The sequence below is a fragment of the Myxocyprinus asiaticus genome, chromosome 3 (genome assembly GCF_019703515.2).
Source record: "Myxocyprinus asiaticus isolate MX2 ecotype Aquarium Trade chromosome 3, UBuf_Myxa_2, whole genome shotgun sequence".
Taxonomy (NCBI): Eukaryota; Metazoa; Chordata; class Actinopteri; order Cypriniformes; family Catostomidae; genus Myxocyprinus; species Myxocyprinus asiaticus.
Window position 1 is genome coordinate 59093355 of NC_059346.1, and position 22751 is coordinate 59116105.

The following is a 22751-nucleotide window of genomic DNA, read 5'->3' on the forward strand; positions in this document are numbered from 1 at the left end:
CACCTGTAGTCCCAGTGTTGCTGCTTGTCATTTGCTTTGTACGGTACAGCCACAAATATCTGGAATTTCTGGAATCATAATGTCAAAATACAGTGGACCTGGCAGTTGCATTCCCACTGCATTTAAAACATGAACTTTTACATGGAAATAAAGTGAAATAACATCGAGGAGCTGCTGAGATGGTCAGAGATCATTTGCAGTGTTTAAGTTCACTAAACAACACCATTAAAAAAAAAATATATATATATAAATGTACTTTATTGGCATGATTGTGTTTACATACAATGCAAGTGAATGGTGGCCAGAACTTTGAAGGTTCAATAAGCATTTAAAGGCAGCAAACAAGTAACCCACAAGACTCCAGTGGTAAAATCCATGTCTTCAGAAGCGATATGATAGGTGCGGGTAAGAAACAGATAAATATTTAAGTCAGTTTTGACAATAAATCTCCACTTTCACTTTCACATTCTTCTTTTGTTTTTGGCCATTCGCATTCTTCGTGCATATCGCCACCTACTGGGCAGGGAGGAGAATTTATAGGAAAAAAGTACCTGCATTTGGTGTGTGGCGGGTACTGAATCATCATAATGTCAATATTTTTTTTGCCTTATGAAAATTCAAATAAACCCTTCTGTTTATATCTCTGCTGATATTCATATATTTATGTATTTGCTCTGAAATGGGTTAAAAAAAAATTAGTTTTTTTTTTTTTTTTTATCAGAGAAGGAAAAGAGGACCAAACAGCCTTTGTTGTCGAATAGGTTCAAAACGTTTGAAGGAAAATTCCAGGTTCAATTCAAGTTAAAGCTATGATTTTCTTTCTACTTCTTACTGTCATGCAGAGGGTTCTGTCAAGATGTGGTACAATGTAATTAGTAATATTCTATTGTGGTACTTCAAATCTCAAGGGTTTTTTTTATGGTATTTATGCATTTGTGAGTAAAGGAGCAGAATAGGCTAGGGAATATGAGACATTCCTTCAGGAATCATCAAATTCTCAGTATGGATTTGGGTCATGGGTTTAAAAGGAGCTCAAGATGACGAGCTACTGTCCTACAGCTTCAGGGAATATGTAGTGTGAGTGGTCTTATCTTCACATTTTCCTATTTATTTTTGGAAACCACACCATGTCATACATGTAATGGATTTGTCACACTGAGGTGAAATACCTGAGGTGATTTAATCGCTGAAAAGTTCGACTGAAAAAACATTGCCATCTGCTGTTCAGACATAGAACTCTGTTTGTGTCTCAGGAGCAAGGACAGCTACAAGTTAGAACAATAGTTTGTTGTTTCACTATAAAGGGGCTTGTGTTCCTCAGGCGAACACACATAAATGATACAGACTGTGCACTTGCATTATTTTGTTTTCATCTTCTGGACATGTGCTCCACAGTTTCTGGGTCTCTTTCCACTTTCCAGTTACTCTTCACTTTTTTCTTTCCTGCCTTTTCTGCACTCACTATTTTATCTTACTTGAATTGTTCTCTTGCTCACACACCAATTAATTAAATCTTTATCTTCTTAAACTTCATTTAATCTGTTAAAGTCAATGTGAATCTTCCATAATGTGACATGTTTCTCAGTCAAACAGGATATTCAATATAGAGCGGGACTTGATTTTATCCATCAGGAATTGATTGGATTTTCAAAAGCGGGCGTTACATTCTATAATGGAGTCAGGAGTTTGGATGGGAGGGGTTGAACAATTTGACTTGGTGATGTCAGATGAAAAGTAAAGTCGTTTCAGAGGTGGAGGAAGTTATTACAGTTTGGTAAAAGATTACGAAGACAAAAATAAGACTAGGAATGTGCACTATAGGAAGTAAATAGGTCAAGTTTTGATTTCATGTTGACTTAAACCTGCAACCTACCTAAAGAAAAATCAGCTTCAGCTCTTGAGCATATTTTAACCTTATTCATACGGATCTAAGACCTCTGCTACCTTTCCAAATTCAATTTACAACCATTTTAAGAATTAGATAAAAAAATATTTGATTAAAGGAATATTCCAGGTTCAATACAAGTAAAGCTCAGTCGACAGCATTTGTGGCATAATGTTGATTATCACAAAAAATATTTCATCTCGTACCACATTTTCTTTATAAAAAAAAGAAAGAAAAAAAAAGAAAGAAATCGATGTTACAATGGAAGTGAATGAGGCCAATATTTAGAGGGTTTAAAGGCAGAAATGTGAAGCTTATTTTATAAAAGCACTTACATTAATTCTTCTGTTAAAACTCATGTACTATTTGACCTTTAAAGTTGTTTAAATCATCATTTTTACAGTCATTTTAGGGTTTGTTGACATTACATCGTCATGGCAACAAAGTTGTAAAATTGGCTATAACTTTACACAGAAAATGTTAGAAAGCGATATAATCGCACTAAAATCATGTTAACGCATATTGTTTATTTAAGTCTTGTGGCTACACTTTTGAAGCAGTGAGTATTTTATCGTTTACAGATTGGCCCCATTTACTTCCATTGTAAGTGCCTCATTGTAACCGAGATTTTAGCTTTTTTAAAGAAAAGGAGGGGGAAAGCAAAAAAATTTTTTTTTTGTGGTAATCAATGTCACAAATACTGTCGACTGAGCTTAACTTGTATTGAACATGGAATATTCCTTTAATACCTGCTGGACTCTATATATACACATCTCTTTAACTATGTCCAGAGCCTCTGATGAAATTAAGCAATTACATTTAATTGAACTTAGAATAGTTCCTAAACACTAATTGGACATTTCTGTAAATTCTCGATTAATTTTGTTTACAGCTTTGCAGGAAATATTCTTATATAATGGAAATCTATATGCTAAACATTCACAGTTTAATTAAATTTCCAATTGTAAATAAACAAAAATCCTTAATCAGTGCATTGATTTTTCATTGTCAGATACAAGATGGAAGGCACTGATGCTTCATAATGCATTGTGATGCATCAATGCAATGTACAGCCCTGTGAATATATATTAAAGGCTTTTAATGCTTGGATTTATCTTATGGGTTTGTGGTGTTCCACTTTTCCTGCTGCTGAGTTATCCTCCTTCCTCTCCTATTTTTTTCACAGCCAGTGTTGCTATCCTCTGGTCAAACCCCTCTGTACACCTCTGCAGTCTCCACACTGGTAAGAACACTTTTACTTTGCTGCCCCTGCTGTACGGGAGGCAGAACTACATCTGTGGGCTGTACTCACTAATTGGTTGTGGATGTGACCATTTTCATTGTACTATAATTCATGGCATTTCATCAATGACTGCCATATGACATTATTATTAGAAAACAAAGATTTTATTTATTTATTTATTTTTTGTCATCCCCATCATGTTTCCAATTCCACGTAATGGTTCTAGTTCCTTAAAAAAATACATGAATGATTTGTTTAGTTACTTGAAGAATAATTAGTCCTAACTATACTGTATACTTAACAGAAACAATAAAAATTTTGGGTAACTCATTAAAATTTTCCAGTGAAGACCAGTCAAGAACCGATCTAACCAATTCAGTGATTGAGTGTGTTATTCGACTGATTCAAACTATAGCGCTAAAGAGCGATACAGAACTGATGTAAAACTGATTTTTGCTAAATTCTATTATTTGGTTAATTACACGTTTCGCTGCAGTTCTGAAGTGGAATGTCCACTGTGAAGCGCAAAAAGCTCTATCGAGTTTTAAATCAATGAAACCTACCTCCCTACCCTAAACCTTGAACCTAAACCTGACCGATAGTGTCATAAAAAGCACACTTAAGATGAAAAACGCAATTGCTAAGGCACCACTTAATTTTATCCTCGTGTGACCCCGTGTACACATTCGTGGACTGACGTTGTATTTTGGCTATACGCAACACATAATTTAATTTCAGGAGACCCTGCGCTGTCAGTAAAGGGTTAAACTTTCGACTACAGGGTCATGTGACAAAACAACATGGCCCCAGTCACATCGGAGTTTGTCTTTGGGAGAAACACCAACAAAACTATATCTGGAGAGAAACCTAATTACGTTTTTACATTGAAACTTGTTTGAGTCAAAAGATTAGAGTCTCTAGTTTCATCTAATATGTCATTTTTAAAAATTTGAGCAATTTAGCATGATATGCCACGCTGCTAAACACAATCTACACTATAGTGTACAAAAACACAAGGTTTTCATTAGAAATCCTATATTTACTGTGCATTTTCACATTGAGAAAAACTATCATTTTCAGAGGTTTTATATGGAGTTAGGATGAAAATACGGTGCATTTCGAAATGTTCTGAGACCAGTGCAGATAGCACACTGGAGGTTAAGTTATTCTCTAAAAAGGGAGCAAGGGAGCAAGGGAGCATCTAATAGCTCCTTATGCAGCTAAGTGCATTCACTCCTAAAATCCAGCCAAAAGTTCAATTTCAAGCTGCAGATGATGTTTGGACAACTCAACATGTTTGGCAGACATGGGACAATGGTAATCAGTATATAGATTCAGAATTTTTAATGAATAATTTTATTTTAACATGGTTGGCAGTGATTGGATGATGCTGGCCATTACTTTGAATCAGAATTAATTATGCAAATGTCTGAGGTAATGTCTGTAATGTCTCAAAACATGAATAACCAACACTCCTGGAAACATAATAAACAATTTGATTATAAAAACTGGACTTTCTATAGCTTGGTGTTATTTAAAATTTTACAACTTAGTCCAGCTGTCCACATATGTGGACATACATTTTTAGGAAAGTCTTAAACAGTAAGCCCCCCTCTGACAAAATGTAGACTGTTTTATCAGGTATTTTCCTCTAGCGTTTTATTATTTATTTATTTTTTTTCTTTTTCACCCAATTTGGAATGCCCGATTCCTAGTGCGCTCTAAGTCCTTGTGGTGGCATAGTAACTCACCTCAATCCGGGTGGCGGAGGACGAATCTCAGTCGCCTCCGTGTCTGAGACCATCAACCCGCACATCTTATCACGTGGCTTGTTGAGCGCGTTGCCACGGAGACCTAGCATGTGTGGAGGCTTCACGCCATCCATCGCGGCATCCGCGCTCAACTCACCACGTGCCCCACCGAGAACAAACCACATTATAGTGACCAAAAGGAGGTTACCCCATGTGACTCTACCCTCCCTAGCAACCGGGCCAATTTGGTTGCTTAGGAGACCTGGCCGGAGTCACTCAGCACGCCCTGGGATTCGAACTAGCAAACCAGCGAACTCCAGGGGTGGTAGCCAGCGTCTTTTTACCACTGAGCTACCCAGGCCCCTCCTCTAGTGTTTTATTATCAAAATTCATCATATTTCAGGCATTGGAGCAATTCACCAATGATGATCAATAACCTTAAATTCAGTCTGACAGACTCATTCGGCAATACGTCATACACTGGTGCATGATTAACAGCTATAAACATTTCTATTATTAATACATAAAACCATATTCTGCATTATGCTTGCCCTTATGACAATGGAATTACTGTTTTTTAGCCTATATTTGTGATAAACTTGCATCTCGTGTGCCAATGTCCGTCTCTATGTGAAACTGCACTTGTCACAAACACATGAAGACACATCGAACCAATATCATGTTGAACTCGTAACAATGGACATGTGGTGACGGATGAACAGAGGCATCTGTTCATCCGTCTATTATATTGCTTTATAATAGATTTACGAGTGCACAGGACACGTTTTGAGCGTGCACACGTACTCTATGAGCGAGAGCAGTGAGATTTCATAGAGCAGTGTATATTGGAGAACTCTCGTTCAGTTTTGTGTTTGAACAAAGGAAATACGCATGCGGGCAGAGAGATTCACACTCACACAACTGGCACATGGATGCGATCTTGCATGACATGCATTCGTTCACGACATTTAATTATATTATAATGCCATAAAGCTATGGTCTATTAAGCTGGACTACGGTCTATTAAGCTATTAATTTTCATTTATCTTGACAATACATTTTTATTGTATTTAAGTTAAATATCTTTTGATTTTACTTCGTGAATTTATTATCAATCTCTGTGCCTCCCCTGACAAGCACTGGTGCCCTCCTGGGGAGACACGCCTCCCAGTTTGAAAAACGTGGCTCTAGAATTATTATAAATTTTTATTTTTTTGCATGTTTATTAGGTGCATTTAGTTACAAATCAAAAAGGGAAATGGAAAATGCACGCAGCAGTCATGCTCGGGTCTCAGGAGGTTAAGGTGCTTATGTGACTTTTTCGGCTCACGTGTCGACTCGCATGCTCTTCAGGTCTCGGACCTGAATTGCAAGTGCAACGCTCTATCAGTTTAACTCGATCAAGCTTGTAAATGTAGTTGTTATTTAATGCAAATGTTAAAATTTATACCACGGGTCTGTTGAATGCGTGATTCTGATTGGTTCATGGACGTTCTAAGGTGTGCAATTATTTTTCAAGTAAATGCACAGCTATAAAGTTGTTCCAGGTCTTGACCGCATAATGGTTCCATATCACTTCACCAAATTATTTCAGTTATTTCAAAGAGCCCTACAGGCTACCACAACAAAATAACCAGTTAAAACAAAGACATTGGTTAAAGTAAATCAGTTAAGAATGTCAAACAATATCTAAAATATCCTACATTTATTGCAATTTTGGTTAAAAAGAGCCCTCGAGCTCCCTCGCACTTACACATGCTCACACATACGCACACACACTCGAGACTCAAGTCGCGACCAAAAAATAGAGCCACACCCCCGCGACTTGATCAATACAACAATTTATATTATCCGAAATAACTTTTAATGTTTCAATGTATTTCGCCCTAATCAGATTCACATAGCTATAGCAGAAAGCACCGAGCTACCGCGCTTTCACACACACACAGAAAAGCAGTGCATCCTTCGTTGCTAGTTCTAAAATTACGTTTTCAAATTAGCAACTAAGGCTTGAGCTGTATCAAAGCTAGATACACTTGATCAATACAACAGTTTCAATATTATCTGAAATATCTCTGGGAAAAACCTTCGTGCTCCCCCACTCACACACACACACTCCCACACTTGTAGACACAAATTATACGTGTAACGCACACACTTATGGCCCAAACAAACTCGTGAGAGAAAAACAGGGTCGTCATGTCAGCGCACTCCTGCATCTCAGTGGGGATGAAAAAAAGAATCGTGAAGGTTTATAACGGGAATATGGCGACACACATCTTGGCGATTTTGAAGCGACGTTACTTCTGACGAGAGCTGCAACAAAAAAGGTAATCCCAAAAGCAATCACTCTCATTTTCTGAGTTTCTCTCTTTCGATCCCTCAAAAACAAACTCACACACACATGCGCAAACGTACTACCTTATTACTCCAGTAAGTGCTCCAGTAAAGCAGCACAATCCTCCGTTGCTACTTCTAACTTGACGTTTTCGAATTAGCAACGAACGCTTGAGCTGTATTTAAGTAAGATGCTAAATCTGTGGCGGAAGAAAGTAGTTCCACTCACAAGAGCGTTTTAGGGACGAAAACCAGAAAATATCTTGAGATAAAATCCTGAACGATGTATTAAGGTGTGGTAACCGTGGTATAAACGGAATAATTGACTCCGGCCCGTTGAATTGTTGAAAAATAATACTCCGCTGCATGCCGTGACCGCATTACCACCTCGGGTGGGCATTATTTTTCAACAACTCAAAGGTCCGTCATCAATTATTCCTTATGTATCGCTTTACAAGTCATGCACTATATTAAAAGTGTTTAGTTGTCATAAGATAGCATTGTGTGAGAAACAGAGTTCATGAACTGATAATCTGTCGTTTTACTTGTGATTTGTGTAAAAGTAAATAAAAGTAGTTGTTTTAGCGCCTAGTGTTTAGTGTTTTCATTTCACCATAAAACTGCTGCAATATGTATAACGAGCCACATAACATTTTGCAAAAATGTAGGTATAGTAACGTGATTCTATGAGACCAGGTTGCTTATACTGTAAGAGTCAATCGTTCATAAATTGAACTACAATTGTCGCACTGTTTGTTTGTTTTTGCAGGCAAACAGCTAGGACAGCACAACAAAAAGACTATCTGAATATTTATTGTCTTTGTATTATTTTGTGGTGCCCAGTATCTATGTCTTATCACATTTGGTTCAGATTGCAAGTTCACATCTTAGCTAAAACATAATTTACGTCAGAATATGTTGGTACTGTTCCCAGAGAACACATACGCTGATACAATGTATACCTTGAATGCACTGTAAGTCGCTTTGAATAAAGCGTCTGCCTAATGCATAAATGTAAATGTACTGTATTCTGTTTGCGACGGCAGAAGAATGTAGACTTTTAAGAAAGTATGAATGATGCTTTCTTTGTGAAGTTGTCCTTAAAGCTGACAATGTCATTTCTAGCGCCACCAAACGGATTTGCAAAAATAAAATTGTTTTCAAAACAGCTTTTCTGCCATTGGTCAAACAAAGAGATAGTCCCACCCCCCAAGTCACACCATTGGTCGAGTTAATGTCATCGTCTCTCTTGAGACTGGATGCTCAAAAAAAAAAAAAAAAAAAACGGGAATTTTTATAGGGCCACAGCTACACAGTGTTTACAGTTTTCGAGAAAATGTACCTACAAATGGCTTACTTATAGTTGTCTCTGCATTTTAAGTTGGGATAAGAGAAAGTATTTTAACATTGAAAAAGTTACATACTTCAGCTTTAACAGCGACATCTTCATGACACCATATTTCTGCTTGTCTTTAGCATATGACTTGTTTGATTGTCATTATCTTCATAATTGTCCATGAATTTCCTGTGATGGTGGTCCCGATGACATCACCATGATTGCGACTCATTTTTTACTCACCTCCTGTTGCGATCTTCTGTTTTTGTCTCTATTGCATTAATGTCAGGTTGTTGTTTACAGTGCCTTCTGTCACATTTCTCCATGGTATTTCTCTGTCGCCTGAAGTCATCATTTTCTCTGTACTGTCATATCCACTGCAGTAATATCAGCAAACATATTGCTCTCATGCAGAGTACCAACTTTAAACCACACAGACACACACACACACACACACACACACACAGGTTTTTCTCAATTATTATGTTAATGCAATGCCTCAATGCCTCCAATAGAGGACAGTGTGGAGTTCTTCTGCCAAATGCACTGAGGTCTACAGAAAATGAAAAGCCAATAGCATGAAACCATCTCTCACACACAGTCAGAGCCCCTAAATTGATTGTCTTGCTGCTGATCTTCAACATGTTTGGCATGACATTATTTGTGGATAAGCTTTATATAGAATCTGCTGAAAAATGTGTTGTTTTACTGTGTATGTTTCATTTTAGTATTAACTTGGTCATTAACCAGATGTTTCTCCTGAAATTTCTAAGGAGAAATTAAAACAGACAAGAAATGAAAATGAACAGTATAGAGTTATACAGTTAATTTGGATAAAAAAGCTCAGATAATTTGTTTTTGGAAGAATTTGATGAGAAATGTTTGATTTCATAAGGAAATATCTGACTAATTTACCCTCTATTTAATCTTATTGCTGCCTAGGAAAAACAACTGAGATATTAAAGAGATCTTATTTTGGGATTTTTCTTTCCTATGGGCGGGCACAGACACACAGACACACACAAACACTCTAAACAGGACATTGAGACTGTGAGATTCTGGCCTCCATAGCAACGTGACTGCCTCTACTGATATTAACACATTTGACGAGTGCCAAAGAGGCGAGTGATCGAGTGGAATCCTCTATGCTCTCTCTTTTTCCAGTGCTAAAGCAAAGGCTATGGGATGAGAGGTAGTGAGATGAGGAGAGCACAAACACACACACACACATAGACATTTATTGAATCACAGCAGGAACCAGCAAACATTAAATAGTCATCCATAGAGAACATGGGTGGGAAAATAGAAGAAGGTAGGTATGTAGATAAGTAGGTAGCCGTGCTTACAAATCATACCGAACCGTGCTCAAGTGGAAATGCTGTTGGCATCGTTTCTCACCGTGCTCAGAACCGTTTGGCCCCATGGTGGAAAAGTGCTTATAGAGGCAAAAGAGTCGAAATGAATAAAATTCCAGATGCAGTTTATTGTGCGACCAAAATCCCAATAATAACAAAATTTGGTTCACAACGCGGGACTTTTAACTATAAACAAGCCCGAAATACACGGGGGATTTTGAAATGTCTGTGCTTCCAGCTCACAGAAACACATAAGGGAAACAAAACAGACACTCTTACAATTATCACTCTTGACAATATATACAATATAAAGTAAACACTGTCATATAGGCTAATAAGTAGCCAACTGTATGAGCAGTAATTTATCAACAATAGATCATTGTTCATCAATAGTAGATCATCAGCGATTGCTTTTCATAATTGTCCGGTGTTATATGAAACAGATTTTTTTCTTTTTCTCTAAGGACACCATCAATCAAAATTTAAATAAACTAAAGGTTATATAAATGTATACCACGGGTCTGTTGAATGCTTGATTCTGATTGGTTGATGGACGTTCTAAGGTGTGCAATTATTTTTCAAGTAAACGCACGGCTATGAAGTAGTTCCAGGTCTTGACCGCATAATGGTTCCATATCACTTTGCCAAATTATTTCAGTTATTTCAAAGAGCCATACAGGCTACCACAACAAAATAACCTATTAAAACAAAGACATTGGTTAAGTACATCGTAAAAGAAAGACAATGTCTATAATATCCTAAATTTATTTCATTTCAACTGAAAAGCGTACTTGGCCTCCCTCTCTTTGTCTCTTTCGCACTTGTCTCACCCACCCACACACACCGCACATGCTACCACAGCAAAATAACTATATAAACAAAGACATTGGTTAAAGTAAATCGGTTAAGAACGTCAAACAATGTTTATAATATCCTACATTTATTTCAAATTCGGTTGAAAAGCACCCTCGTCTCCCCCGCACTCACACACGCTCACACACATGCATGCGCACGCACACACATACACACACACACACGCACACACACACACACACACACTCAAACACACACATTGAGACTCATTTCTATTATCCGAAATAACTTTTAATATGTGAAACTTTTTATGTTTCAATGTATTTCACCCTAATCAACCTCACATGGAAAGTATTGTGCTACCCCTCCCCCTCTCTTTCGCTCGCACACACAAACACACACACGCATTACTTTGTTACTCTGATGCCGAAAAGCAGCACATTCCTCCATTAGTTCTAACATTACGTTTTCGAACTATCAACGAAGGCTTGAGCTGTATCAAGGCTAGATACACTTGATCAATACAACAGTTTCTATATTATCTGAAATATCTGTGGGAAACACCCTCACGCTCCCCCTCTCTTAAGGCCAAACGTACTTCATGCAAGTACGTGAACGTAGACGCGAGCGTTTGGCCAACGCATGGCTTACGCGTGGTCCCGTTGTACATACTTTATGTGCGCTCTTGCATTGCTCTGTTGGTTACAAACCTCACACCATAAGGAGGCGATAGAGTTTTTTTTAGGCGCCACGAAATCAAATCACGAAAACTTGACTCTGTGGTCTGGTGTTTTATGAAGTCAAAAAGACATCCCAACATGTCCAAAATGACTGGATATCTATAGCTAGTTGCAGCATCTCCGCTACGGACGCCTTTCCAATTCTTCCTGGCTCGGACAAATCGGTCCCATAGTTGTTTCCATTTTCTCTTTACAGTGTCGTTATCAGAATTTAGGGAAGCTGCAATTTCCTGCCAAGCATTTTCAATCCCTGTTTTATTCGAATGGAGAGGGGATGAGGGGTCGTAAATATGTTTCAATAATCTAACTTGTTCAGCAAGACTCTCCTCAAAATGCTGCTCCGCCATGACAGTTATTGACTGAAAACAGAAAATCCACTCTAGCGCCCTTGAAGCAATGCAGAGAATGCAGCGTGTACTTGTGTTGGGTTATGAATTGAGCGCTGACACATTTCACGACACATGGAATCGAGCTTGCGTAGCAAGGTGCGTCTGCGTTCATGTACTTGCGTGAATTATGTTTTGGCCTTTAAGCTCTCACACACCTGGACACGTATACATTATACTCATTACGCACACACTTACTTGAGAGCAAGCAATAGAGACGTCATGTCAGTCACCAGCAACTCAGTAGGGTTAAAAACAGTTATTAAGGTTTACATCGGAAATATGGCGACATTCACTGCTGCTGAGAAGTGCTTAAACTTACATCTTGGCGATTTTGAAGCAATGTTACTTCTGATGAGAGCTGCAACAAATAAAGGTAATCCCACAGGTGATCTCTCTTAGTTTCTGAGCTTCTCTCTTTCGATCCCTCAAAAACAAACTTACACACAAACTCTCTCACACACACACACAAATGCAATAACTTGTTACTCCAGTAAGTGCTCCAGTAAAGCAGCGCAAGCACCGCAATCCTCCGTTGCTAGTTCTGAAGTGACGTTTTCGAACTAGCAACGAAGGCTTGAGCTAGCAAGATGCTGAATCCATGGCAGAAGAAAGAAGTTCCACTCACAAGAATGTTTTAGGGAAGCTGCGCTTCGTGACCACATTACCACCTCGGGTGGGCATTATTTTTAAATAATTCAATGGTCCGTTTTCAGTTATTCCTTACAAAACGTTCAGTAATGTCTATTCTTCATTTGTGTCTTTTTTGTCACAAATGTAATTGTGCCCGGCTCTGAAGTTGGACTTTTCCGCTTGCACATAAAACACAGTAAAGTGTACAGTACATGTTAAACCCCTAACCAAGGCCCGTAAACAAGGTCTGTAACCAAGGCCCCTAAAACTCACAAGAGTGCATTTGCTACTTGTAGTATAGATAGGTTGAATCTTGCGAGAGTTTTTGTCAGCTCAAGAGTTACTGAAAATGCACATTGAACTGGTGCGTGCACCTGAAAAGGTTTCTATGTGTTGTGGCTATAAAGAGATAGATTATTGAAAAGGCAGTCTGCCCCTGCTGTGGTCATACTCTGGAATCTCAGTGCCATCCATGGTGAAAAACTATTGGTGTACTATTGTCATTGATTTTTGCAGATAACTGATAGTTCCAGAAGATTGATTATTGCTGATTATTGTTGTTGAATCATCGGTCGACCTCTAGTTAGGAATTTGAACAAGCCTCTGGCCATAAGTATTAAACTTTAGCTTGTACTGTTTGTGCTCAAATTGTTTAGCTTGTTGATGAGAAGTGTGCTAGTACTTAAATATGTCTGTTGTTTTAAAATCTTGGCTGGGAACAAATTTCTTACTCTGTTGGTCTGGCCAGTTTGATCTAAGAGAAGGTAAACTAGTATAGAAAAGGATTTAATTAAAACACTAAACCACAAGAGATTTTACAATAGTTCAGCCGAAAATGAAAATTATTACACCCTCGTGCTGTCCCAAACTGATATGACATTCTTTCTGCTGTGTAACATAAACAAAGATAATTTGAAGAGTTGTTTTTGTCCATACAATGTAAGTCAATGGGGTCCAAATCTTTAAAGCTGCAAAAAGGACATACTGTACATTAATCCATTTGAAGCAGATCTAGACAGTTGGTGCAGGGGAGGAGGAGGGTTTCAGAGAGAAAACTCAAAGTGCACTACAGTATAACCAGCTTACCTACAAATAACTAAGGCAATTTGAATGTTAGACAAAGAGAAATTATGCAAGTTGATTGGCTTTATTTGTTGTGGATGGCTTAAAGAGATGGTTGGCATAGACAGGAGCTCTAAATGACCATGACTGCCATTCAAAGTGTTTCTTCATTTGGAACCAAATCTTCAATTTGGATCTTACTATCAGATTATTTGTGTACTCAACATAGAGGGAGGAAAGAGGGGCAAAGACGAGGGCAGCTAGAGGTATTGGTTTACACAAGGCAGACTCAAAAGAGTTCCGTGAAGGGGCATCAGCACCTGGAGCACCAGTGTAGTAAAGGACGAATGCTTGCAGCCCAATAGTAACACTGAAAGTCAGGCAGAGCCATGCCACCTAAGATTTTGGGCTTATGTAAGAGCCTCTTCTGACGTATAGCAGGTTTATACTCCATATAAATGAGGAAAGGACCCTGTATGACTTAAGAAATAAATGATGGGATGCTTTGGAATAAGTATAAAAATGTATGAAGAATAGTCATTTTAATTTAATTAATATGACCCGCAGAAGATAGTGGAAGTGAGGACCAATGCTTGAAAATTTGCTCAAGTATTGTTAACGAAGTTAAGAAAGAAAAGTTTTGGAAACTTATCTGTATCACAAACATCAAGATACTTATAATTATGGGTTACTTTATAAGGGGACAAGCTAAAAAAAGTATGTGCTGGTACAGTGGCAAGAAAAAGTATGTGAACCCTTGGAATTACCTGCATTTATGTATAAATAAATAATTTGTCTTAAAATCTGGTTTGATCTTCATGTAAGTTGCAATAATGAACAAATACAATCTGTTATAGTATTGCTCTTGTACATATTAAATACATCATTCAAACATTCACAGTGTTGGTTTGAAAAAGTATGTGAACTTCTAGGCTAATGACATCAACTAAAGCTAATTAGAGTCAGGAGTTGGCAAACCTGGCATCCAAATAATGAAACAAAATTGGAGGTGTGGGCTGGAGCTACTTTGACTTATAAAATGCACTCAAACATTTTGAGTTTGCTATTCACAAGAAGCATCTGCTCACGTGGACCAAAAAAAGAGATCTCAGAAGACCTACTATTAAGAATTGTTGTTGTGCATAAAGCTGGAAAGGGTTTCAAAGTTATCTCAAAGAGCTTGTCCACAGTTAGACAAATTGTCTATAAATGGAGATGATTTAGTACTGTGGCTACTCTCCCTAGAAGTGGTCGTCCAGCCAAGATAACTCAAAGAGCACACCACAGAATGCTGAATGAGGTCAAACAAAAGTGACCCTAGAGTGACAGCTAAAGACTTGAAGGAATCACTGGAACTGGTAAACATCTCTGTTCTTGAGTCTACGATACGGAAATCATTAAACAGGCATGAAGGAAGCTGCTGCTGTCCAAAAAAAAAACATTGCTGGGCACCTGAAGTTTGCCAAAGACCACCTTTACACTCCACAATGCTACTGGGAAAATGTTTTGTGGACTGATTAAACTAAGGTTGAATTGTTTGGGAAGAACATGCAGCACTATGTATGGTGTAAAAAGGGCACCACATACCAACATGAAAACATCATCCCAACGGTGAAATATGGTGTAGGGAGCATAATGATTTGGGGCTGCTTTGCTGCTTCCGGGCCTGGACCACTTGCCATCATCAAGGGAAAAATTAATTCCCAAGTTTAGCAAGATATATAGTAATGTCAGGGTGGCTGTGCACCAGCTGAAGCTCAGCAGAAGTTGGGGGATGCAGCAGTACAATGACCCTAAACATTGAAGTAAATCCACTACAGAATGACTTAAAAAAAAAAAGAAAATCCACCTTTTGGAGTGGCCCATTCAGAGCCTAGACCTTAACCCAATACAGATACTGTGGAATGACCTCAAAAGAGCTGTTCACACAAACTTTATTGTTTTATTATTAATTATGGCTGAGCTGAAGCAGTTCTGTGAGGAAGAATCATCCAGAATTCCTTCTCAATGTTGTACAGGTCTAATCCGCAGCTACCGGAAACGCTTGTTTGAGGTTATTGCTGTGAAATTAAATCCTAGGCTTTGCTTACATGTTTCACAGCACTGTGAATGTTTAATGGGATGTGTTCAATAAAGATATGAAAGAGTATAGTTGTTTGTGTGTTGTTAGCTGAAGTTTGTCTATTCTTGTGACTTTGACGAAGATGAGATCACATTTTATGACCATTAATTAATAAAAGCTGCTAATTCCAAAGGGTTCACATACTTTTTTCTGCCATTGTATATTGATGGGGCATAACTCACTTTTCTGTGAAATAATTTTGTAGCCAGACAGCTTGCCAAAGGTCTCTAAAATTTGGAAGGCACCGGGAAAAGAAACAGAGGGATTAGACAGATACAAAATGAGATAATCTGCATATAAAGACACCCTGTGTTCTTGTTCCCCTTGTAAGATACCAGTTAGTTGAGTTATTTGATATAACGCAAGTACCATAGGCTCAATGGCAACAGTAAACAATAGGGGTTAAGATGCTTTTGAACAGATCAGGTGAGGGGGCACTCGGAAACTGTCTATCGAGGTCTAAAATATTATCTGTTAAATGTGCATGAACCTGTGCCTGCTGTATCCTCTCAAATATTGACTGGGATATAATTTGACCCCTTATAAAGGCCTTATAACATTCCCAAAAAGAGTTGGTATTAAAGGAATAGTTCACCCAAAAATGAAAATTCTCTCATCATTTACTCACCCTCATGCCATCCCAGATATGTATGACTTTCTTTCTTCTGCAGAACACAAATTAAGATTTTTAGAAGAATATCTCAGCTCTGCAGGTCCTCACAATGCAAGTGAATGGCACCCATTCACTTGCATTGTGAGGACCTGCAGAGCTGAGATATTCTTCTAAAAATCTTCATTTGTGTTCTGCAGGAGAAAGAAAGTCACTTACTTAAGGGTGAGTAAATGATGAGAGAATTTTCAGTTTAGGGTGAACTATTCCTTTAACACTAATAAATAGGTCAGTCTGGAGAGAAACGGATGGGCTACAAATACAGCAGAAGACCACGTCAGGTTCAGCTTCTGTCAGCCAAGAACAGAAAGCTGAGGCTGCAGTGGGCCTACCATCTGTGTACCTCAGCAAAAATGTTTTTCCAGTCTTTAACTGTCAAGTTTTGGTGAGCCTGTGCCCACTGCAGCCTCAGCTTTCTGTTTCTGGCTGACAGAAGTGGAAATCGACATGGTCTTATGCTGTTGTAGCCCATCCGCTTCAAGGTTCAACGAGTGTGCATTCTGAGATGCTATTCTGCTCACTACAATTGTACAGAGGGGTTATCTGAGTTATCGTAGCCTTTCTGTAAGCTTGAACCAGTCTGGCCATTCTATGTTGACCTCTCTTATCAAAAAGGTGTTTCCGTCTGCAGAACTGCCACTCACTGGATGTTTTTTGTTTTTGCCACCATTCTGAGTAAACTATAGAGACTGTTGTGTGTGAAAATCCCAGGAGATCAGCAGTTACAGAAATACTCAAACCAGCCATCTGGCACCAACAATCATGCCACGGTCCAAATCACTGAGATCACATTTTCCCCCATTCTGATGGTTGATGTGAACATTAACTGAAACTCCTGACCAGTATCTGCATGACTTTATGCATTGCACTGCTGCCACTTGATTGGGTGATTTGATAATTGCATGAATAAGTAGGTGGAGTGGTGGTGGCGGCATAGTGGGCTAAAACACATAACTGATAATCAGAAGGTTGGTGGTTCAATCCCCACAGCAATCACCATTGTGTCCTTGAGCAAGGCACTTAACTCCAGGTTGCCCCAGGGGGATTGTCCCTGTAATAATTGCACTGTAAGTCACTTTGGATAAAAGCGTCTGCCAAATGCATAAATGTAAATGTAAAATGTAAATGTACAGGTGTACCTAATAAAGTGGTTGGTGAGTGTAAGTAGGCCATGAGAGTTAAAAAATCTGTCTAGTTTAACACCAGTCTGTTGTGCCTATTCAGTCACATAATTTGTAGGCTTTGTGAAGTTGTAGTGAAGTCCATCACTGTTAGGGGATCCATTAAACATTGCTCAGTTCCATTGCACAATGAAACTTGAAACATCAAGGGATACCAGGGAACCTAGGAAAACTCCCCTTGTACAGTATCTTTCACACAGGCATGACAAAGGATTTGCTGCCAGATATGGAAAAAATAGACCCTGATGATTAATACCTTGTGTGGTTGACCAGGTTTGGGTTTAGGCTGCAATGATCAGATCAATCCACAAGAGGTACCTCTTCAAAGCTTAAAAATATCCAGAAGAAGTGTGGAGATGAACTCATTTGGATTGTTTCCCGTTTTACCTTTTTATGCCCACCAGCCTCGGGTTGTTCCTCATCGGCCTGTTTTTCCAAGTCATCGCATTTTGACTGCAGTCCTTCTATCTTAGCTTGAAGTGGTGCCACTCTGCCTTCCAGCTGGGTCAGGGCATCGTCTGTCTTCGTTGTGGAGACCTTGACTGCTGTCAGCCTGTCAGAGTTCAGAGATTGTTGCAAAGTTGCAACTGTCGTTGTCAGCTCCTCTTTTACAGAGGCAACATCAGCCTGCAAACCACTCACTGTTGCTTCAATTGTGGGGCATGTGTCCTTTTAATGATTGTATTGTTTAAACATATCCACAGTGAGTTTATCGCTATTACCACATGGATCAGTTGAGCTGGCCGAGGCCATGGCCCATGTGATTGCTTAATTGGTCGACTTGACTGTCCTCACCATTAACTTACTGTCTTAGGGTCATCAGCAAAGTTAGAAACGATAATAAAGTAGCTTATATGGTGAAATTAGTAAAGAAAAAGCAGTTTATTTGCAAATAAAAGTTTCTCCTTTTAGGAGCATGCCGCGAACACGTCTACAGCACATCTCCTACACGCTACCCAAACGTGGCTCTTTCAATCAGACTTCAGAGCTGAAACGATACATTTAAATATGTTTTCTTTAAAGGGATAGTTCACCCAAAAGTGAAAATTCTTTCATTATTTACTTACTTTCATGCCATCCCAAATGTGTAAAACTTTCTTTTGTAGCACAAAAAATTTTTTAAGAAAATATCTCAGATCTGTAGGTCCATACAATGCAAGTGAATGGTGATCAGCACTTTAAAGCTCCAAAAAGCACAGACGGTGATCTGTTTCTCACCCACACCTATCATATCACTCCTGAAGACATGGATTACTGTCTTTTGGATTACTTTTATGCTGCCTTTTTGTGATTTTTGGAGCTTGAAATGTCTGGTCACCATCCACATGCATTGTATGGACATACAGAGCTGAAATATTTTTCTAAAAATCATAAAAAGTCATACACATCTGGGATGGCATGAGGGTGAGTAATAATGAGAGAATTCAACATTTTTGGTGAACTATCCCTTTAAACGCTGAAGTTGCAAATGCACTTATGGCACATTGAACTGTGGTTTAAAACTAGAAAACTGCCTTTAAAACTGGCTTTGATAAGGCCTGTTCCTCTACAAGTCACAAATGGAGTACCCAGGTGGTTAAACGCTTGCGTCTGGGCATTAGTGTATATGTGTATGCCAGCATGCCCATCTGTGTGCCAGTGGGGGGCACTGAAAGGACACTGCTTTCCATAATGCTTGCATGGGCATCACACATACTGCAGAGAGAGAGAGAGAGAGAGAGAGAGAGAGAGAGAGAGTACTGTAGTACATTTTTGTCCTCATGGATTCATGACTGTACAAATGCTGATTATGAAGTTTTTAAAGCAAATTAATGTTTATTTAAAATTTAAACAATGCTGTGCTGTAAAAAAAAAAAAAAAAAAAAATTAGTGTATGAAATTATTCACAAATTGCTGTTATGTAATTGTCACTGTGCATGTTTAAGGAAACAAAATTAATGTGCTACATTTAATTAACTACATTTTTACATTTTCTGAAGAACATATGAATAAAACTAGTTTTTTTATGTGTTGCTATGCAGTTGCTAGGGTGTCCTGGGTGGTTAGTGATGCTGTAGATAACAATTAATGGTGTTTGCTTCACAGGCAAGCATCACTATTACTATTGCCAACAAACGACAGATGATAAACCGGAAGTCATTCATTTCCATTGGAGAGACGCACGGGGGCCATCTGCAGATCTAATTTGAGCTTTGGATGTGAGCTTTGAAATATTTGAACTTGTGCGACTAGATCGAATGCAACCACATGAACGGATATGATATATTCATTCAAAACTATGACAAAAATCAGCAGTTTTTGTCCTAAACATTATTCTAAATGCCTGCTACTTCAGTAGATTGATGGTTATGAATGAAGAAGTCTGATCTTTTACATTTGTAAATTTATCGCAAAAGGCATTTGTAATTTAAATGTCATTTATTTCTGCACTTGCAAAACCGATCTATAAAATTGTACTTTGTTTTCACTGAATAACAACAACAAATTTTTCATAATCGCTAAATCAGAAAATATCATTTACAAGGGTTAAAAATATCAGTTATAACAGCAATTATGGGGCATGACAAGACATGACAAGTTTAGAGTGAGCACACAAAAGCATTGGATGCTAAGCTAATGTTTCCTATGAATAGCATCGTGATCAGATAGCCTTAAAATATAGAATACCTTACAGTTAGCATGCTAACTGATTAGCATGCTAAGCTATCACAGCATGTAGCACGATAATCATGCTAAACAGACGATTTTCAGACAGAAGTGACACTGTCTCCAAACTACTCAGGTACCCTCAGGAAAAGTTGTGGATGAGCCATACAAATTTTAATTTCAATAGAACAAAGGGTTCAATAGACATATGGCTTTATATAATTTAAAAATAGCTCATGATTTTAGGACATACGATTCAAAAGTTATGCTATATTGTGCTGCTTTAAACTTCCATTGGGAGAGAAAAAAGAAGAATAAGAATACCTGCAAGCATAAATTATCAGGGACAAGCCCTGCAACTATTCAGTAAGTACAACACAAAAACATCCAGAACAAAATTCAGCTGTAATACTGGTCAAGGTGGGGATCGAACACACAACCCTTGGAAATAGTCAATACTCTACAGACTGTGCCACTCAGTTGACATAGCTCAACCATGGCAAAGAGACATCCGGAGTTTAGAGTCAGCATACAAGTGTGGGATATCTTTTGAACTATAGGTGGCGCTGTCTTTAAACTGCTCAGGTATCCTCAGGACATGATGTCCATTATGCATACTTTATTTTCTTTCAAATCCGACAATGGATTTAAAATATATATCACTTTAATTCGATATGGTGGAGAGGCAGTATGGCCGATATGAAAAAAAATGAAATTCGCATGACGTAAGGAATCCACAGACACCAACCCCATGAATTTAGGACATTTTTCAGTATTCTTGACTCATAAGTGGCACTGTCACAAAACTGTATGTGCCCTCAGACCATGGTCCTCATGAAGCCTACCAAGTTTTGTTTCGATAGGACAAAGTGTTCCCGAGATACAGCCTCAAATCCATTTTCACATCGACCTTGTTGACTTTGCAGTGCTATAACTTTTAAACAAAGGTGAAAATGTAAATTCTGTATTATCATTTCGGTGCGGCTCAATCTGGAGAATATTTCAAGACATTGTTTGGTCAAATCGGGCAAAGTTTGAAGGATGTGAAACTTTTAAACTGTAAACATATTAATCCAAGATGGCGGCCACTGTAATGCATGGAGTTTTAATGTAAGGGGACCATTTGGATCATTAAGAGTTTAATCAGACAAAAAAAGAATGGTGTCTCTAGGACAAATGGTTCAAAAAGATATGCACAACTGAAAATTAATCTATAGAGTTTGTCTTAGAGGTCCCACACTGTCTATGGGGACTATTCATGCCCAATGGCAAATTTCACAATTTTCCTTTGTACGGTTCTATTGGCTGCCATAGACTCCCATTGGGGAGGAAGAATAATTATAATACTAACGGATACAACAGGTGCCACAGCACCTTTGGTGCTTGGCTCCTAAATACTGACTAAATATTTATCATGAATTTGATCCATTTTCACAACAATATCACACATAGTAATGTCATTCTGAGGTTTGGTAGCAAACTCACAAAACCAACAACTTTACTAACTTTCTTCAGAGCCTCATTTAATTATTTTTATCTTTCTATATGTATCAAGGGACTCTGACGTTGCGATTTGCGAGTGCCTTGTCTCTTGCAACAAATACAATCTATTGCGAGCAAATTGAAAGTTCATTAGACATTTGTATCCAGAGGTCGAAGATAGTGAAAAAGCACTATCCCTAACAAACCCCTAATCCCGAGTATACAATTTCTATGCAAAACTCATGTGATATCGAATGATACTCGAATGATACCTCAAACTATAAGGAGAGGTATACAGCTGAATGTCAACACAACACTTCATATTTTTTTCCACTGATTTCAAGTGTATTTTTATTGTATACAGTCTTCTTATTTTGTGTATACTGTATATTGTATATTATTTGGTGTATATTGTATATTGTTTTGTGTAACAGATGTGTAAACTGTGCTATGTGTAAATCAGATGTTATTGTAATTGTCATACTGCTATGTTGCTTGGAACCGCACCCAAGACTTTCACCCACTGTTGTACTTGTGTATATGGTTGAGTGACAATAAAGGGATTTGACTGGATTTGATTTGATTTGATATTACTTTTTGTCAGCAATTGGATGTAGGATTTTCACTAGGCGGACAATAAAACAGGCGAAAAAATCCCATAGACTTACGCTGAAATAGGAAGCCAAGCCATATTTATGAACGAGAATATCATAGAGACTTGGTGGTGAGCTCTTTTGACTTGGACCAGTAAGCTACCACCTAGCAACCACTAAGAACACCCTAGTAACTACCAAGAAAAACCCTAGCAACCACCCAGAAAACCTTTGCAAATGTAATGGTAGCCAGCTGGTACGTGATAGCTGTGCAGTGTGTAATCCTCACTTTCCTGGCCTTAAGAGACACACTAGTGACAGGACCGTGACATCACCAAAGGCCTTAGCTTTTATAGCCGCATTGCTAGCACGTCCGACTCCCAGGGTTCGCCGGTTTGAATCCCACTCGGGTGGGTCAAGTAGGACTGGTGACAGAAAAACACAGCAATGTCATAAATACCACTCAGAACACTTCAGCAATTGCACAGTAATGCCCTGGCAACCACAGAACACACT

At 38.4% G+C, this 22751-nt stretch overlaps 1 protein-coding gene across 4 annotated transcripts in view; it reads left to right on the forward strand.

Moving 5' to 3' along the window:
* LOC127426041 (disks large homolog 4-like) overlaps window positions 1–22751 on the forward strand; it is a 201325-nt gene that overhangs the window by 102719 nt on the left and 75855 nt on the right. For all 4 annotated transcript variants that reach the window (XM_051672537.1, XM_051672528.1, XM_051672513.1 and 1 more), the window contains exon 3: window positions 3072–3128. In XM_051672537.1, coding sequence (XP_051528497.1) covers window positions 3072–3128 — 57 coding nt within the window. The remainder of the gene's footprint in view (window positions 1–3071; window positions 3129–22751) is intronic.